The following is an 18,887-nucleotide window of genomic DNA, read 5'->3' on the forward strand; positions in this document are numbered from 1 at the left end:
TATGGTCATATCCAACACAAACAAATATTTCTTTAAGCCAAGTAGAGTTATAAGACAAATAGGATACAGGAGGAAAGTGTATAATCTTTCTAAACTAAAGTCAGCATAAAATAAAATGTAAATTAAAAACAAATAATTTAGCTCTTCTGCCCCAAAGAAAACATACAGATGGCCAAGAATCATATGAAAGATGCTCAGCATCACTAATTATCAGAGAAATGCAAATCAAAACTACATAAGGTATCACCTCACACCAGTCGGAGTGGCCATTATCAAAAAATGTACAAACCATAAATGCTGGAGAGAGTGTGTAGAACAGGGAATCCTCCCACACTTTTGGTGGGAGTGTAAATTGATACAGCCACTATGGAGAACAGTATGGAAATACCTTAAAAAACTGAACCAGGGCCACAGTATGATCCAATAATCCCACTGCATATGCCCAGAAAAAAAAATTCAAAAAGATATATGCACCCCAGTGTTCAATGCAGCACTATTTACAACAGCCAGGACATGAAAGCAAGCTAACTGTGGATCAACAGAAGAATGGATAAAGAAGAGGTGATATATATATATAATTACTTAGTCATAAAAAAATGAAATAATGCAATTTGCAGCCACATGGATGAACTTAGAGATTCTCATACTGAGTGAAGTCAGACAGAGAAAGACAAATACTATATGATATCACTTATATGTGGAATCTAAAAAGAAAAAAATGGCTTAAATCTACTTATTTACTGAGCAAAAATAGAGCCACAGGTGTAGAAACAGAAAATTATGGTTACAAAGGGGGGAAGGGGGGAGTAAATTGGGAGACCGGGGCTGACATACACATTGTGCATGCGTTCCCATCGTGTCTGACTCTTCACAGCCCCATGGACTGTAGTCCACCAGGCTCGTCCACCAGGGATTTTCCAGGCAAGAATACTGGAGTAGCTTGCCACTTTCTACTACAGTGGGTCTTCCCAACCAAGGGGTCAGATCAGTGTCTCCTGCATCGCCCGCGTTGGCAGGTGCATCATCTGCCACTAGTGTCAGCTGGGAAGCCCATATGCACACTACACGTATAAAATATATAACTCATGACAACCTGCTGTGCAGAACTGAAAACTACGCAGCACTCTGCAATGACCTATACAGGAAAACAATTTCTTAAAAAGTGGATATATGTATAACTGGTTCACTTTATTGTACAGCAAAGACTAATGCAATACAGTATATCAACTATACTCCAATAAAAATTAATTAAAAAAAAAAAAAAATAATTCAGGTCAGTGGTCTAGGTCTAGGAAAAAAGTGTACTTACCCAGAGTTTTACATGCAAATAGGGCCATGGCACTTTGCAGTCTGTCTGGTCTGAGAGCCTGTACCACAAGAACCTTAAAATATAAGTGCAGAGTATTTTTAAATAATAAAGTTCCCACAACAACCGTAATTGAACAATGATGCTAATTAATTTAAAAAATGCTTACCACAATATTTCCTATGCCTATAACTGTCATAATAGGTATATAAAAATACATTTTCTTAATAGCCAAAATATTACTAAAATCCATCTGATCTATTGCTGTTATTTAGTCTCTAAGTCGTGTCCAACTAGCGCTGCCTCTTGGATTGTAGCCCACCAGGCTCCTCTGTCCGTGGATTTCCCAGGCAAGAACATCAGAGTGCCATTTCCTTCTCCAAGGGATCTTCCCAACCCAGGAATCAAAATCACATCTTCTGCTTGGCAGGCAGGTTCTTTATCACTCAGCCACCTGGAAAGCCCTCAGATCTATTATCAACGGTAAACATCAGCATGTACTGGTCACAGTGCTAGCTGTCTTCAGAGGCTAACAAAGGGCCCAATGACAAGTGAAAATAAGAGTCTGTAGCTGAGGCATTCCTGGTGACGGCAGTGCAGAAACATAAAACTCCTAAATTTTTCAAATCACCAATTTTATGCTGAATCATGTCTAGTTCTAGATGTTTAAGTTTTCAAACGAAGTTTTTCTTTTTTTTTTTTCTTTTTCTTAAACACATCTGATGAAACAGAACTTCAAAAGGAGAAAACAAAGGGGACAGAACCACAACCAGCAGCATAGTGAAGAGAAAGGGCAGAGTGACAAAGAACCCGCCTGCCGATGCAGGAAATGTAGGAGATGAGGGTTTGATCCCAGGTCCGGAAGATCCCCTGGAGAAGGAAATTGCAACCCACTCTGGTATTCTTGCCTGCAGAAACCAGTAAACAGAAGAGACTGGCGGGCTGCCATCCATGGAGCCACAAAGAGTTGGACATGACTCAGTGCTGAGGATACGCGCACACATAAACAGAAGAGTCCTCTCCAACGCTAAAGTTTGGTCTAGCCAACAGGGACACAAGCTCCCTGTTCCTTAGCATAAGGTCTTTCTTTTCGTTAGACAGAACCCTGGGAAATGTGTGAAGAACCTGAACAATAAATACCTTAATCGCTTTCTATACGGATACTCTATTCCAAGATCCCCCTTGGGTCGGAGGCAGGGGGAGTAATAAAAGCTTGGTGGGAAACACGCTGCCCAGAAGCACTGTCTGGGATTTTCCTGTCTGGATAGGGTGGCAAGACCAGAGAGCCCTTTCCCACATATGCCCCAAGGTTAAGTGACACCTTAGGGCAAAGCTTTCATTTAAATGGCTTCTGAACAACAAGAGAAACATTTAATACTTTTATGCATTTAGATAATTTACCTGCTGAAATAAAGAAACTTTCTTTGTAAGACTAGATGGAAACTCTTGCTCACATGTTGAATTATGATAATAGGTACGCCACAAAGCTACATCTTCAAAGCACAGGGTCTGATACAGACTGGGAAGAGCAATCTAAAAAATAAAAATAAACATATATAGTGAGCAACAAACAAATATAAATACAGACATACAAACATACATACTAAATACATACACACACATGCATACTAAAAAATAGTAAGTGGAAATTCCTGATAGGTATTATGTTTTCTAACTCATGTTGGCTTATTCAATCATGTCTAAGTCAGAAATAGTATGGTGCATGTACCTAATCCAGAATTAAAAGCAAGCATGTATACCTGTGGCGGATTCATTTTGATATTTGGCAAAACTAATACAATTATGTAAAGTTTAAAAATAAAATAAAATAAAATAAAAAGCAAGTATTTCTAAAGTAATACGACATCAATTCTTGTACATGAACAAATCTATTCTCTATGTAAAAACATGTGTACCTATCTCCACCTTGTGGAGAAAAGAATACTTTCACTAAAACCAAGTACAAATTTTAAACACTGCCACAATAAGAGTTCCACGTTAGAGTGTAAAAATATGCCTAGTTACAACTTCAACTCTTTATTTTCTAAGTGACCATAAGTGACTATATCATTTTATGCCTTAGCTACTTCATCTGTGAAATGGATAACAATGTTGAAAATATATAATGAGAAGATCCATTTTTAAATTCTGCATACTACCTCGAACATAAGGTGGGGAGGGGAAAGAAGAGAGGGAAAAAAGAGTGGGGAAAATCCCACTATATTTGGAAAACATATATCAAAGGCATGGACTGTGGTATCAGAATGCTCAAATTAAAATCACAATTTCAAAACTTCCCAGCTATTTGATCTTGGGTAAATTATTTAACTTGTCTACACCTCAGCCTGCCCTTCTCAAAAACAAGCATAATTATGACCTCTCGAATATGTTATCGTGATAATAAAGATAATACATCTGAAGCATTTAATATGATGCCTGGCACATAACAAGTCCTCAAAAATATGTATGAAATTTAAGTGAAAATTCAGGTTCAAGCATTTAGCAATTCACTGCATAGATTCTCATTTCTTATCCATAAAAAGAAAGTTAATATCTCCCTTTTAAGATTTGTGTGATAATAGTTCATTTGAAAATGTTTTATAAACTAAAATGATAATAAAACATTAATAATATATTATAAACATTCTCTGAAAAGGAAAGCTGCCTTTCCTCAATGTTTTGCATTTCTTTACTTAACAAGAAATTAGTATGTGAAAAAAAATAACTATACTTTTATAGGTTAATACAGTTAAGGATTTTTGCCAAGAATAACATCTCAGTAGATCAACTGTTCTAAAAATTTTAACTGTACCATAATGATTAATATTAATTTTCCATTAGGAGCTCATGAAATATTTCACAGGTCCTGCCCAATAATGCAGAAATACCTTCAAATTCTATTTTTTATAATTATTGATTTTTTGCATTCTAGTAAAGTTGTTTAAAAAAATATGTTTCTTACCCTAGGCAAACAGTTGAGTGTGAAAGATATTAAAAGGTGAATAGAAGTGAGAGAAATAATTTGATTTTGAAACCTTTTCAACATAAGTATCATACTGTATTCTATTACTGATCCTAAATTACTCTATTAATAAGTTATCCATATATCATATTAGAGGACATTCCATTTACTTATCTTTCTATTCCCTATAGGTATATAGCACAGAATCTTGACCATGTGGAGAATCAGTATGTTATACAGTGAATGATAGATTCAATTAATTAATTATTCATCACAGGGTTAATCAGAATAATTATTGGATATTCTTTTACCCACGGATTTTACGTCATTTTCACAGAAATATCAACACCAAGTATGAAGTGGTAGAACATAAAAATATAAACAGAAATAATGCAACTATTAAAAAATTAAATATCCTTCAAAGTAAGAAAGGAATACCTTTAATGTTGCCACTGCCCAGCTTCTTTCCTGATCTATCCAAGATGGAAGTTGATCACGTATTCTTTGTTGAGAGTCCTTTTTAAATTAGAGCAATTATTTCCCTTAGTACATTTAGTAAAATTCAGACTTTAAAAAATTTTTGTTAAACTGACCAGCTAATTTTATGAACACTTTTTGGTTTTTAAGAACAACTTCATTCTATGTATTTTTTATTTATATCTATTTTACAAATCAATATGGTAAAATTCTACATAAGGTATAGATAACGATTTAGAAAAATGTAACATTTATTTTCATAATGTTTATTCCTTTGTAAAACTTCAGAAAAACTCAAATGTAATATGAAATTACTATAAAACTGCATTATTTTAATTATATCTTGCATTTCCAACATTATCTAGGTTTTGCATTACAGTTTGGATAGGCTGCTTTGAAGAATAATTTTATTCATTACCTGTCGAGGTAGAAAATTACTGGGAAAAAAAGCTAATTTGAATAAAGTTTCAAAAGATAAGTGAAGTAATTTTTAATTTCACTTATTTAAGAAAATTATCCTAGCTATACTACAAGATTTGATTTTCTTAGAGTTACAAAATACATATACTGAAAAAAGAAACCATATTAATTTCTTATGTTTAATTAAATATTCTCAAAAAAAAATATGTCCTCAAGGACAAAAAAAATATATCAGTCCATTTTATATTAGGGCAATAGAGGGAAGGACATATTCCTCTAATTAAAATATAATTTCAACAGTAACTTAAAACTCCTCTGAAGCAAATTATATTTCATGAAGTCAAAACCAGAATTACTTTCCCTAAGAATGAAATAATAATTTTAATTACTCTAACTTACAACTTTCCGCAACATGTCTCCAACAACCACACCTGTAAATGTATCCCATTCCTATTTAACAAAAATATGAGAAACACACAAAAGATAAATATTCTAACCATTTAACAAACCTTTTTAAATTTCCCCATAAGACAGCTTACAATTTACCTTTCTAAAAAACATGGAGGAAAAAACTCCTTTCATATCTTCCCAATTCCTAATATACTATGAGTTTATGTACCTTACCAATATAAAACATTATATTGGTACCATACCAACATTAAAATGAAATCTATTAGAATAATTATAAGAAAAAATATAAACACATTAAACGCATGAGTCTTAACATCTAAAAATTAAAATGTCTATACATTTAGCATTTGTCATTATCTTTAATTTGTCCTATTACATGCTATTCTTCACTAATATATAAAAAGTAAGATGCATCAGAAGTTTAAAAATTGTGTATACTGGGAAAAATAGAGAAAAGTCCCACCATTAACTTATCTTTTCCAACCTATAGGGAGAAGAATGGCCATTGCTACTTTTTTTTCCTAATTAACTCATGGAATCAAAATTGATCAAATTGTTACAGAATCTAGAGCTCTTTGAAAACCTATGTCTTCACTCTGGGTTACCCGATCAGATAATTATGGGCACTACCATATTATTTGTTACACATTGGCCAGCATAAGAATAATAAAATTTGAGTGCAATATGGAAAAAGTACCAAAGCAACATACTACCTCCACTCACTCTTCCTACTGGAGTTATACAGTCACAAATAAATAAAATGCAAATTATTACTACTATTTTATGTGAGTCAAGGAAAAGTGTTCTCTTTTCCCAATGATAATTTATTTATACTTCAAGAGGAAAAACTAAGTCTCATACAACAGAGCTTATTGATCATGATGAAAAGTATACAGGAAGAGGGAAATGCATCAAAGTAGATGGTATAAATAAAAGTAGCCAAATTAAAACCAGGAGAAATTTATACAAGTCAACCAGAGTGTTTGGAGTTAGAAAGAAATAGAGAACAGTCATATGAAATGGCACATATTCAAATGAGGGGAATCAAGAGCATAGTTAAAATCTGATCCTAGACTGTTAAAGGTTACCAGGTCACTTCCCTGCCGCTCTGGCTACTGCAAGCCCACTTTAATGAAAATGGCAGAATAATGAGGAAAATCACTTACAAAAATTTTTTAACATTAGAAGTAAATCAGAGATGGATTACTTAGCCCTATCTTAAAGGACATTTCTTTCAAGTCTGAGAGGGAGTTATATGGCAGACCAGAAATGAAGACATAAACAAAAGAAGATAAATTATACATTAAAAGATTAATACAAATCTTCAGATTCAAGATGGAGGTTTCTGAGAACGACCTACTCTTGTTTCACATGCTGATTCTAAGCATGCCAATGTAAATAAATAATGTACTGGTATACTCGTATAGCTTCATATTTTTATACTTATCAGCCCCGCTGCTTAGATAAGGAAAATAATAAGGCTGATTCTTCTGGTGTCCTGGAAAAGTACACTTGTGTTCAGAAAAATCTTGGTAGTATGGCAAGTTAGAGTTCTTTCCCTGTCTTATCATTCCTTCAGAATATCTGGCTCAACCACAGGAGAGCAGAACTGGAAATCAGCATCATACACTAAATTTCTACCTAAGTAAAAAATGAATAGGTTGATATGGAATTTCTAGCCTTAAGCAATTTCTAATCTAACCAAAAGTCCACCTGTTACCAAATTTCTATGCAACTCATAATATTTTCCTCCTTTTCTTCCACTTACATTTTCTTGAAAAAGTTCAGGATGCATGCCTCGAATGAAATGCAAAGCGAACATCAACTGATCAGCCTGAAAAGAATAACAGATATTATTTTGCTTTTTCTAAATGTCTGTTTTTGGAAAAGCATAGTCCTTAAATTATGGCTCATACATTCTATACTGTATCATCTAATAATTTACTTTTATCAATATAAAAATGACTATTCAGATGGCATCTACATAGGACAATGCTTCTAAGTTGGCAGTGGAAGTATAGAGAGAGACCAAATATTTAGAAATAGTGCTAAAGAATAATCAGTGTATATATCTCATTAAAACAACAACAACAACAACAAAAGGTTTAACTAGATGAAATCCAACTGTGAGGTTTAGATTACACATTATTAACCAGATCAACCTCTTGCATTCAGATCAGATCAGTCGCTCAGTCATGTCCGACTCTTTGCGACCCCATGCATCATAGCACGCCAGGCCTCCCTGTCCATCACCAACTCCCGGAGTTCACCCAGACTCAAGTCCATCGAGTCAGTGATGCCATCCAGCCATCTCATCCTCTGTCGTCCCCTTCTCTTCTTGCCCCCAATCCCTCCCAGCATCAGAGTCTTTTCCAATGAGTCAAATCTTCGCATGACGTGGCCAAAGTACTGGAGTTTCAGCTTTAGCATCATTCCTTCCAAAGAAATCCCAGGGCTGATCTCCTTCAGAATGGACTGGTTGGATCTCCTTGCAGTCCAAGGGACTCTCAAGAGTCTTCTCCAACACCACAGTTCAAAAGCATCAATTCTTCAGCGCTCAGCCTTCTTCACAATCCAACTCTCACATCCATACATGACCACAGGAAAAACCATAGCCTTGACTAGACGGACTTTTGATGGCAAAGTAATGTCTCTGCTTTTCAACATGCTATCTAGGTTGGTCATAACTGTCCTTCCAAGGAGTAAGCATCTTTTAATTTCATGGCTGCAGTCACCATCTGCAGTGATTTTGGAGCCCCCCAAAATAAAGTCTGACACTGTTTCCACTGTTTCCCCATCTATTTCCCATGAAGTGATGGGACCGGATGCCATGATCTTCATTTTCTGAATGTTGAACTTTAAGCCAACTTTTTCACTCTCCACTTTCACTTTCATCAAGAGGCTTTGTAGTTCCTCTTCACTTTCAGCCATAAGGGTAGTGACATCTGCATATCTGAGGTTATTGATATTTCTCCCTGCAATCTTGATTCCAGCTTGTGTTTCTTCCAGTCCAGCATTTCTCATGATGTACTCTGCATATAAATTAAATAAACAGGGTGAAAATATACAGCCTTGATGAACTCCTTTTCCTATTTGAAACCAGTCTGTTGTTCCATGTCCAGTTCTAACTCTTGCTTCCTGACCTGCATACAAATTTCTCAAGAGGCAGATCAGGTGGCCTGGTATTCCCATCTCTTTCAGAATTTTCCACAGTTTATTGTGATCCACGCAGTCAAAGGCTTTGGCATAGTCAATAAAGCAGAAATAGATGCTTTTCTGGAACTCTCTTGCTTTTTTGATCATCCAGCGGATGTTGGCAATTTGATCTCTAGTTCCTCTGCATTTTCTAAAACCAGCTTGAACATCTGGAAGTTCACAGTTCATGTATTGCGGAAGCCTGGCTTGGAGAATTTTGAGCATTACTTTACCAGCATGTGAGATGAGTGCAATTGTGCAGTAGTTTGAGCATTCTTTGGCATTGCCTTTCTTTGGGATTGGAATGAAAACTGATCTTTTCCAATCCTGTGGCCACTGCTGAGTTTTCCAAATTTGTTGGCATATTGAGTGCAGCACTTTCACAGCATCATCTTTCAGGATTTGGAATAGCTCAACTGGAATTCTATCACCTCAACTAGCTTTGTTCGTAGCGATGCTTTCTGAGGCCCACTTGACTTCACATTCCAGGATATCTGGCTCTAGGTGAGTGATCCCACCATTGTGATTATCTGGGTCATGAAGATCTTTTTTGTAGTTTTCTGTATTCTTGCCATCTCTTCTTAATATCATCTGCTTCTGTTAGGTCCATATCATTTCTGTCCTTTATCAAGCCCATCTTTGCATGAAATGTTCCTTTGGTATCTCTGATTTTCTTGAAGAGATCCCTAGTCTTTCCCATTCTGTTGTTTTCCTCTATTTCTTTGCATTGATCGCTGAAAAAGGCTTTCTTATCTCTTCTTGATATTCTTTGGAATTCTGCATTCAGATGCTTGTATCTTTCCTTTTCTCCTTTTCTTTTCACTTCTCTTCTTTTCACAGCTGTTTGTAAGGCCTCCCCAGACAGCCATTTTGCTTTTTTGCATTTCTTCCATGGGGATGGTCTTGATCCCTGTCTCCTGTACAATGCCACGAACCTCATTCCATAGTTCATCAGGCACTCTATCTATCAGATCTAGGCCTTAAATCTATTTCTCACTTTCACTGTATAATCATAAGGGATTTGATTTAGGTCATACCTGAATGGTCCAGTGGTTTTCCCTACTTTCTTCAATTTAAGTCTGAAATTGGCAATAAGGAGTCCATGGTCTGAGCCACAGTCAGGTCCTGGTCTTGTTTTTGCTGACTGTATAGAGCTTCTCCATCTTTGGCTGCATAGAATATAATCAATCTGATTTCGGTGTTGACCATCTGGTGATGTCCATGTGTAGAGTCTTCTCTTGTGTTGTTGGAAGAGGGTGTTTGCTATGACCAGTGCATTTTCTTGGCAAACCTCTATTAGTCTTTGCCCTGCTTCATTCCGTATTCCAAGGCCAAATTTGCCTGTTACCCCAGGTGATTCTGGACTTCCTACTTTTGCATTCCAGTCCTCTATGATGAAAAGGACATCTTTTTTGGGTGTTTGTTCTAAAAGGTCTTGTAGGTCTTCATAGAACTGTTCAACTTCACCTTCTTCAGCATCACTAGTTGGGGCAGAGACTTGGATTACTGTGATACTGAATGGTTTGCCTTGGAAACGAACAGAGATCATTCTGTCATTTTTGAGATTGCATCCAAGTACGGCATTTCGGACTCTTTTGTTGACCATGATGGCCACTCCATTTCTTCAGAGGGATTCCTGCCTGCAGTAGTAGATATAATGGTCATCTGAATTAAATTCACCCATTCCAGTCCATTTCAGTTCGCTGATTCCTAGAATGTCGACATTCACTCTTGCCATCTCTTGTTTGACCACTTCCAATTTGCCTTGATTCATGGACCTGACATTCCAGGTTCCTATGCAATATTGCTCTTTAGAGCATCGGACCTTGCTTCTATCACCAGTCACATCCACGGCTGGGTATTCTTTTAGCTTTGGCTCCATTCCCTCATTCTTTCTGGAGTTATTTCTCCACTGATCTCCAGTAGCATATTGGGCACCTCTTGACCTGGGGAGTTTCTCTTTCAGTATTTGTCATTGTGTATGTTATATGCTCATGAACATCCTATATTCCCATAAATCAAGAAATTGCATTTCTAGAAATTTGTGCAAAGAGATGACAAATGTACTCTACTCTAAATAAGAAATGAGGGTACTCATTGCAAGGCTTTTTATAGTGGAGGGAAAACTGAAACAATATGAATGTTCAAAAGTCTATCATGAATAATAGTCAAATTGAAGGATACAGCATAGTTCATAGTGTTTATTTAAACAAATATTTTTATATAAACAGACATGCATATATATCTGCAAAAGAAATTAGAAATAGATAATAAAGTTATAAGTGATTGAGATTACAGGTTATTTTTGTTTATTTGATGTATTTTGCAAATTTTATAAGCTTCTGTCATTTCTGTCAAAGAAAGCAATGAGTTTATCAATATAGACAAAACCATCTGCTAAAGCACCATGTTTCCTACAGAAGTCTAATATAAACTTTATTTAGCTTTTTTCATATTGTAAATCATACTTTATTCATATCTAATATTACAGGTGTGTATGATTATAAACCTACAAATATAAAGATATTATGATACAATATATATAAAAGATACATTCAACAACAACAACAACAAAAACACTCTCCTATAATCATTACCAGCAAGTAATCTTGCCTTCAGGAAAATCACCCTTCTGTTGGAAAGAGGTAAGCCAATCATCAAGGTGGCCCAATGTCAAGATACCATGCCACAGATAACGATACAAGAGATACCATATGTCTAGGCCAGGCCAACCAGGATATAATCTTCTATTATTTTCCAACTGGGAGATGGCAGAAGAATGCTGCTTATGGTAGAAATCTGGGTGCCTAGCTGTACCAACATACCTTTAACCATCAGAATTTAACAATGATTTTATAAAGAGGAATAACAATAATTCAAGAATAAACTTAAAAATATAGTTTACTGACAGAGAACACATTATTTCCAATTATACAGAACCAAAATCAAGAATGAATTTAATCAAGCTTAAGAATTTTCTGATTACTTGTTTTTTTAAAAAAAACAACTGTCAATAACCAGGGTTTAAAAATATTTTGTACCTACAATATCCTTGGATCTACACAGCGTATGAGTCAGAAAATGTGGGTGTTTTACTTTAAGTTAAATTTATATCAGTTTGCTTGGGATCTGTTACAAAATAGTTTAATATCAAGAGAATACATAATAAGCAAAATGTCAACTGATCATCTACAAAATGAACTAGCTGAAAGAAAAACAGTAAGAAAAGTAGGCATGACGATACCACCATGCCAGCACACACACGCTCGTAAAAATTCTAGAAGAGCCTATCAGAACAGGATTAATACAATATGAGGGAATCTCAATGTTTACTTTACAGCCGATAAAAAAAAAAATCACATTTTCAGATATAATGGTTTGTTTTAATGACATCCTATTACCAAGACATCTTTGACATCATGAAAAATGGGTTTGAATTCTAGCTACAACACCTACTATATCTGAGCACCCTAGAGAAATGTTAAATCTCTATATCTTGGTTTCCTCCCTTATAAAACAGAATTGGTGAAGGAATCAATTAACAATATGTTAAGGCACTTAGTTCCTGGAACACTGTAAATTTTAAAAGGCAACAGGTCAAAACTATCTGCTTTACAGTAAAAAGATATACTACATAATATTGGAAAGGAAATTTATTTCAAAAATATTTCATAAATCCCATAAATCTCAGAGACTAGTAAGAAGTGGAAAGCATTATTCATTCATTTGATTTATACTTTATAATATCATTTCTTTCAAATATGTTTAATGAATAGATGTTACCATATGAAGAGAAGTCTTGTTTGAATCTCAAAGAAGTTGGTACAGGACAGATCTTAGGCACTCACAAGTGCCGAAGTTTGTGCCTGAACCTAAATCACACGTTTTAATAAAGCAGTCCATGCACATTCTCCTATACCTCCAGAAATCTAAAGTGTTACACATAATACTGTACGTTTTTAAGTTATCAAAGCAGAACTATCTAAATTATCAAGAGTCATTTAATAGTCACAGGTTATATAGTTTCTAAACATGCAACCAGAGAATTTCCATATTTTATTTAAGAAAACTCATTTTTACAGGAAAAATGCAATTCAAATTAAATGATATGTTAGATAAATACAATCATGACATGCTATCAATATTTAAAATCAATGAACTAGCAAATTCATTTTAAGAAAGAGACTAGGTAAGCTGCATAAGCCCAAGCTTAGAAGCACTTTGCTTGAAAAACCTTTTATTCATTCATCACCACAGTCTTCCTATACCATTTCAGATCTTTTAGACATACTTCCACGAGGACAGGGAAACACCAAAAATCATATGCTCCCCCAAAATTTCCTTAAACTCTTTTCCATACTCATACCCAGTAGAGTTGGCAATTATTTAACATTCCTACAAATTCCATTATTTTGTATCTATTCCAAGCAATAAACTGTGATGAAGAAATGATGTGTAAAGGTACTAACTTGGACACAGTTTTGCTATAATCATCATTAAGTTTGGGGGAGTCAAATGTGCTGCTTATCCTATAATTGTCTAAAGTACTTAGGTTACTAAAATAAACACTTTTGACCTCATGAAGAAAAGAAAAGAAAGATACAGCAAATAATCAAAACTGAAAGTACTAGACAATTTTCTCCATTTGGCTTATAGTTTATTAAAATCATCACGGCACTGTTTATAATAGCCAGGACATGGAAGCAACCTAGATGTCCATCAACAGATGAATGGATAAGAAAGCTGTGGTACATATACACAATGGAGTATTACTCAGCCATTAAAAAGAATACATTTGAATCAGTTCTAATGAGGTGGATGAAACTGGAGCCCATTATACAGAGTGAAGTAAGCCAGAAAGAAAAACACCAATACAGTATACTAACGCATATATATGGAATTTAGAAAGATGGCAACAATAACCCTGTGTACGAGACAGCAAAAGAGACACAGATGTATAGATCAGTCTTTTGGACTCTGTGAGAGAGGGAGAGGGTGGGATGATTTGGGGAATGGCATTGAAATACGTATAATATCATATATGGAACGAGTCGCCAGTCCAGGTTCGATGCACGATACTGGATGCTTGGGTCTGGTGCACTGGGATGACCCAGAGGGATGGTATGGGGAGGGAGGAGGGAGGAGGGTTCAGGATGGGGAACACATGTATACCTGTGGTGGATTCATTTCGATATTTGGCAAAACCAATACAATATTGTAAAGTTTAAAAATAAAATAAAAATAAATAAAATTCTAAATTTTCTACTACAAGTCAATCATTTTTCTGTTCCAGGTCAAAATGCTTTCAATTCACTGTGATGTGAATACTAACAATCCTCTATTTCAAGAGTATATTGCTGTTACATTACCATCACTAACACAACAGCAAAATGAGCATGAGAGAAGCTCTGGCACTAAGTTTAATGTGATGCTGACTGCTAAAAACCCCAAAACTTTCACTCGAATATGAAATGGTTTCCATTCTAAGTAAGCTTAGAGTGCTAAATCTTGAGAATGTTTTACTACTTCATTTTTGTAATTGCTGTGCTTTCTGCATTTTTATTCACCACTGAAACTATGGAATGCTGAATTCACTGTGAATAGATTTAATATTATTCATACAAAAATAAGGATTTTACAAAACAGATATTCCATCATCAATTAAAAACCTGTCATTTTGATATTTGGCAAATCTAATACAGTTATGTAAAGTTTAAAAATAAAATAAAATTAAAAAAACAATTAAAAAAATAATAATAAAATAAAATAAAACAAACAAAAAAAAAAATTAAAAAATATTGGCATAAAAAAAAAATTCATGGGATTGTATCAATCTCAAACCCATGGTTAGTTTTTTATATGTAAATTTGCTGAATTATATACAGGTAAAATCTCATCACAATGAACCTAATTGCAATAAAAGGCTGGAGAAAGAAAAAAAAAAAAAAACCTGTCTTAAGAATTACAAACTACAACCCTTTTAAAAATAATTTCAACTGCTCACAACAAAAAATATTACTCAAGACAGCTAATGAAAAATTCCAGTTGGGTACTAAATGTGGAGGATAGTAAGCCTATAACCCCTCTCGTAGTGCAACAAAATGCTGGTTTTAAATCATGTTGGCACTGAAAAGCTTACTGTATCACTCTGTAATTACTTTATTAAAATATGACAAAAAGGTTCAGATTTCATCAGTAAATATATCACTAAAAGTAAAATAAGAACATATATTCCCTGGAAAATACAAAGGATTACAGCTACACTTGGAGAAGGCAATGGCAAGCCACTCCAGTACTCTTGCCTGGAAAATCCCATGGACGGAGGAGCCTGGTGGGCTGCAGTCCATTGGGTCGCTAAGAGTTGGACACGACTGAGCGACTTCACTTTCACTTTTCACTTTCATGCATTGGAGAAGGCAATGGCAACCCACTCCAGTGTTCTTGCCTGGAAAATCCCAGGGACGGAGGAGGCTGGTGGGCTGCCGTCTCTGGGGTCGCACAGAGTCGGACACAACTGATGTGACTTAGCAGCAGCACAGCTACACTCAGGAGGACTTGCTGGGCCCAGCACCCAGGGCTGCTGTGGGCGCTGGCCCTCTATACCCCTCAAGGGCCCTTTAGCTCTTTCACACTCCCTCCTAGGGTTAGACACTACAGCATGAACTGCTGTACCAGGAGCCTCTTACCCTCTTGGTGACAGCACCAGAAGCAATCAAGTAACTCCATGTTTCACTGTCCCCGGGCAGTCACCACTCTAACCACCCCAGGCCATCCCGGGGCCCCCCACAGCCAAGCCTCTGGTGGAGTCAAGAGAAATAAGAGTGGCCAGAGCAGGAAAACTCAATGCACATCGACTACTGAAGAGCAAGTGTGTGAGCACAGACAACCCACTCCAGTACTCCTGCCTGGAAAATCCTATGGACGGAGGAGCCTGGTGAGCTATAGTCCATGGGGTTGCAAGGAGTCGGACAGGACTGAGCAAATTCACTTTCACTTTCCTCTAGCCTAGCCCTGCTGGACATGAAACTGCATTGCATTTGGCTCTGCTTCTGAGATGAATCATTAAGTGAATGAGGATGGCAGAGTCTCTGGGAAAAGTCCTTCTGCTTAGGGATGAAGAGAGGTGAGAGCAGAGAACACAAGTTCAGGGTATTCCTAAACTTGATCGGGGGAAAAGGAGGGGAGAGGGCTAAGGGAGGAAGGGGGACAGAATGGGCATTTTAAAACACACATTGACGACATGCACGAACCTTGAAAACATTATGCTAAGTGAATAAAGCAGTTACAAAGGACAAATATGTACATGACTGAACTTACATGAGATACTAAGAGCAGTCAGATTCATAGAAAGAGAAAGTAGGCAGTGGTTGCCAGGGGCTGGGGGATGGGCAATTGTTTATTGGGTAGAGAGTTCCAGTTTAAGACAAAAAGTAATCATGCAAATTAAATAATACAGAGATCAAAAATAAATCAATGATTAAAAATATAATATTAAAAGAGTAATTAAAGTAGACATTCTATAAAGAAAAATTTATTCTTTAAAACCCAAACAGGCAAATATGGCAAGTAAGGAAGGTAAAAAATAAACAACCTTAAAAATAAAGAGAAGAAAGAAAAATAAGATATTATTTATAAACCACAAAATTAAGAACAGTGGTAATATTGAGTTGACAAAAATGCAAAGAAGATACCTTTACTCTACCAGTAGGTGTTTTAACTGGTTAATCAAAGCTGGTGTAGTGGTAAAGAATCTGCCTACAAAGCAGGAGACTTCAGGAGATGTGCATCCGATCCCTGGGTCAGGAAGATTCTCTGGAGAAGGAACTGGCAGGCAACACATGCCAGTATTCTTGCCTGGAAAATTCCATGGACAGAGGAGCCTGGTGGGCTACAGTCCTTGGTGTCGCAAAGAGTCAGACATGACTGAGTGACTGAGCACACATAAAAACCTTTTAGAAGGTAATTTGATAATGCCCAACAAAATTTCAAAAGTTTAGATACTTGGACTAGCAATTATACTTCCATTGAGAAATCTCATTCAAGACACTGATACTAGAAGATCCTGAACTCACTTTCTCCTGTGGACACACGGAGACTACAGCTAAATATGGAACAATTTCCTCTGTTAACTACCTCAAGACTGAGCAATTACCACACACTGGGCAAAGGAGAAGAAAACCATATCAAAGTGGGAGAGACCGGGAACAATCCTGCCATAAAACCCAGCCCTGGAACAGTGACCCAAAATCAGGAGGAAAACTCAAAACCCAGACCTCTTCTTAAGGAATGAAGGGTATGATCACCCCATACTAGGTATCTCAGCTTTAGAGACCTACACCTGAGTAACAAGGTCCCAAAATATCTAGCTTTGACAATTAACTGGGCTCACAACACCATGTCCACAAGACTGTACTCCTCTGCTCAAAAAAGGCCCCCATGCAGGAACTTGCCCCTCCCAGGGCTCAGCTGAGAAGCAGCGACTGCCATCAGATTTTAAGCGAAAGAGCTTCCCTTGGGTAGATTAAAGCGCTAGCCTGAAATGCGGGCGTCTAATTTAACATGTTAAAGAGCCTGCCGGAATGCTCTGGGCACACACAACGGTGGGCACCATCTTAACCCTCTCCCTCCGCCAGCCTGCCGCCAGCCCACAGGCGCCATCGCTGTCCTCCCTTTCTCCAGCGCGGCCATCTCTCCGCAGCTCCGCCTCGCTGCCGGCACCAGGCGCCATGTTTGCACTCTCCCTCTGCCGTGCTCTAGCCAGCGGGCGCCATCTTCCTCAGGTTTTTCCTTTTCTGGTGAACGCCCTCTTTATGCTCCCCTGCTGCCGCCCTACAGCCAGCGAGCTACATATTCCTACTCTCCCTCTGCCGGGCTCCAGGGCGCCAGGGTATTGCTCAGAAGTGAGCTTAACATATCTGTTACATATAAAAGCCCTGATTTTTAGAGCTATAGCCAAGGGGACATCCCTTGATCATCTGGCTCTGGAAGCCAGGAGAGCTTGCATTCCTGGGTCTTTGGGACAGTAATAGAGAGAGATTTTTGACAGGCTATGAGACTCACTCCCTTCTTCCTGTGAAAGAAGCCTATTTGCTTGTACTGGAGCTCTGGTCTGAGAGGCAGGTTTAGGTTTGGCACACACCTAGGGGCTACAGCACTTTCTTAGGGATCAGGGTCAGTGAAGGCCACCTCTGCCCGCTTCTGTTCACCGGTATCTCCCAGAGAAAAACTTAAACACTTGTCTGAAAGTGAAAGAAAGTGAAGTCGCTCAGTCGTATCTGCCTCTTTCAACCCCATGGACTGTAGCCCTCTAGGTGCCTCCATCCATGGAATTTTCCAGGCAGGAATACTGGAGTGGGTTGCCATTTCCTACTCCAGGGGTCCTTTGTGATCCAGGGATCAAACATGGGTACCCACCCCCACCCCCCCCACTGCAGCCAGATGCTTTACCATCAGAGCCACCAGGGAAGCCCATACACTTGCCTAGAGCCTCTGTTCTTGCAACTGCCACTCAGGAGATCACCTGGCTCCAGTGCTTGCAGCCCCATAGGACTGTATATATTTTCATACTTTAGAATCTGCTCCTTAGGCATGTGGCTTTAAATCATCCTGAATCTACTGCTGACTAAGATTTTCCTCTACAGGATACTGACAGGTCATGACACACCCTCAACTATGGTTGGCTAATAAAAATATAGTAGGCTGCTTGAACATCACAAAGGTATAAAAGGCAACCAAGAGTTAGGGTAGGATTCAATGATAGGTTCAACAACAAGCACACTGGTCCAGCAAGCACCATTTTGGAGTCCTTCCTCTGAGCATAATCTTGCTAGCATGTGAAATGAGTGCAACTGCATCATAATTTGAACATTCTTTGGCATTGCCTTTATTTGGAATTGAATTAAAATTGACCTTTTCCATCCTGTGGCCACTGCTGAGTTTTCCAAATTTGCTGGCATCATGAGTGGAGCACTTTAACAGCATCATCTTTTAGGATTTGAAACATCACAGCTAGTAATCCATCACCTGCACTAGCTTTGTTCATAGTAATGCTTCCTAAGGCCCACTTGACTTCATACTCCAGTATGCCTGGCTCTAGGTGAGTGACCAGACCATCAT

The 18,887-nt window shown here is 37.3% G+C and overlaps 1 protein-coding gene across 1 annotated transcript in view; it reads right to left on the reverse strand.

Annotated features, from left to right (window-relative positions):
* The window catches only part of DYNC2H1 (dynein cytoplasmic 2 heavy chain 1), a 406,508-nt gene that overhangs the window by 186,865 nt on the left and 200,756 nt on the right, over window positions 1–18,887 (reverse strand). The window contains exons 71-75 of the mRNA XM_055547490.1: window positions 7,345–7,410; window positions 5,565–5,615; window positions 4,707–4,784; window positions 2,708–2,839; window positions 1,310–1,382 (exon numbers count right to left, since the gene is read on the reverse strand). Coding sequence (XP_055403465.1) covers window positions 1,310–1,382; window positions 2,708–2,839; window positions 4,707–4,784; window positions 5,565–5,615; window positions 7,345–7,410 — 400 coding nt within the window. The remainder of the gene's footprint in view (window positions 1–1,309; window positions 1,383–2,707; window positions 2,840–4,706; window positions 4,785–5,564; window positions 5,616–7,344; window positions 7,411–18,887) is intronic.

This window comes from Bubalus kerabau, chromosome 15 (genome assembly GCF_029407905.1).
Source record: "Bubalus kerabau isolate K-KA32 ecotype Philippines breed swamp buffalo chromosome 15, PCC_UOA_SB_1v2, whole genome shotgun sequence".
Taxonomy (NCBI): Eukaryota; Metazoa; Chordata; class Mammalia; order Artiodactyla; family Bovidae; genus Bubalus; species Bubalus kerabau.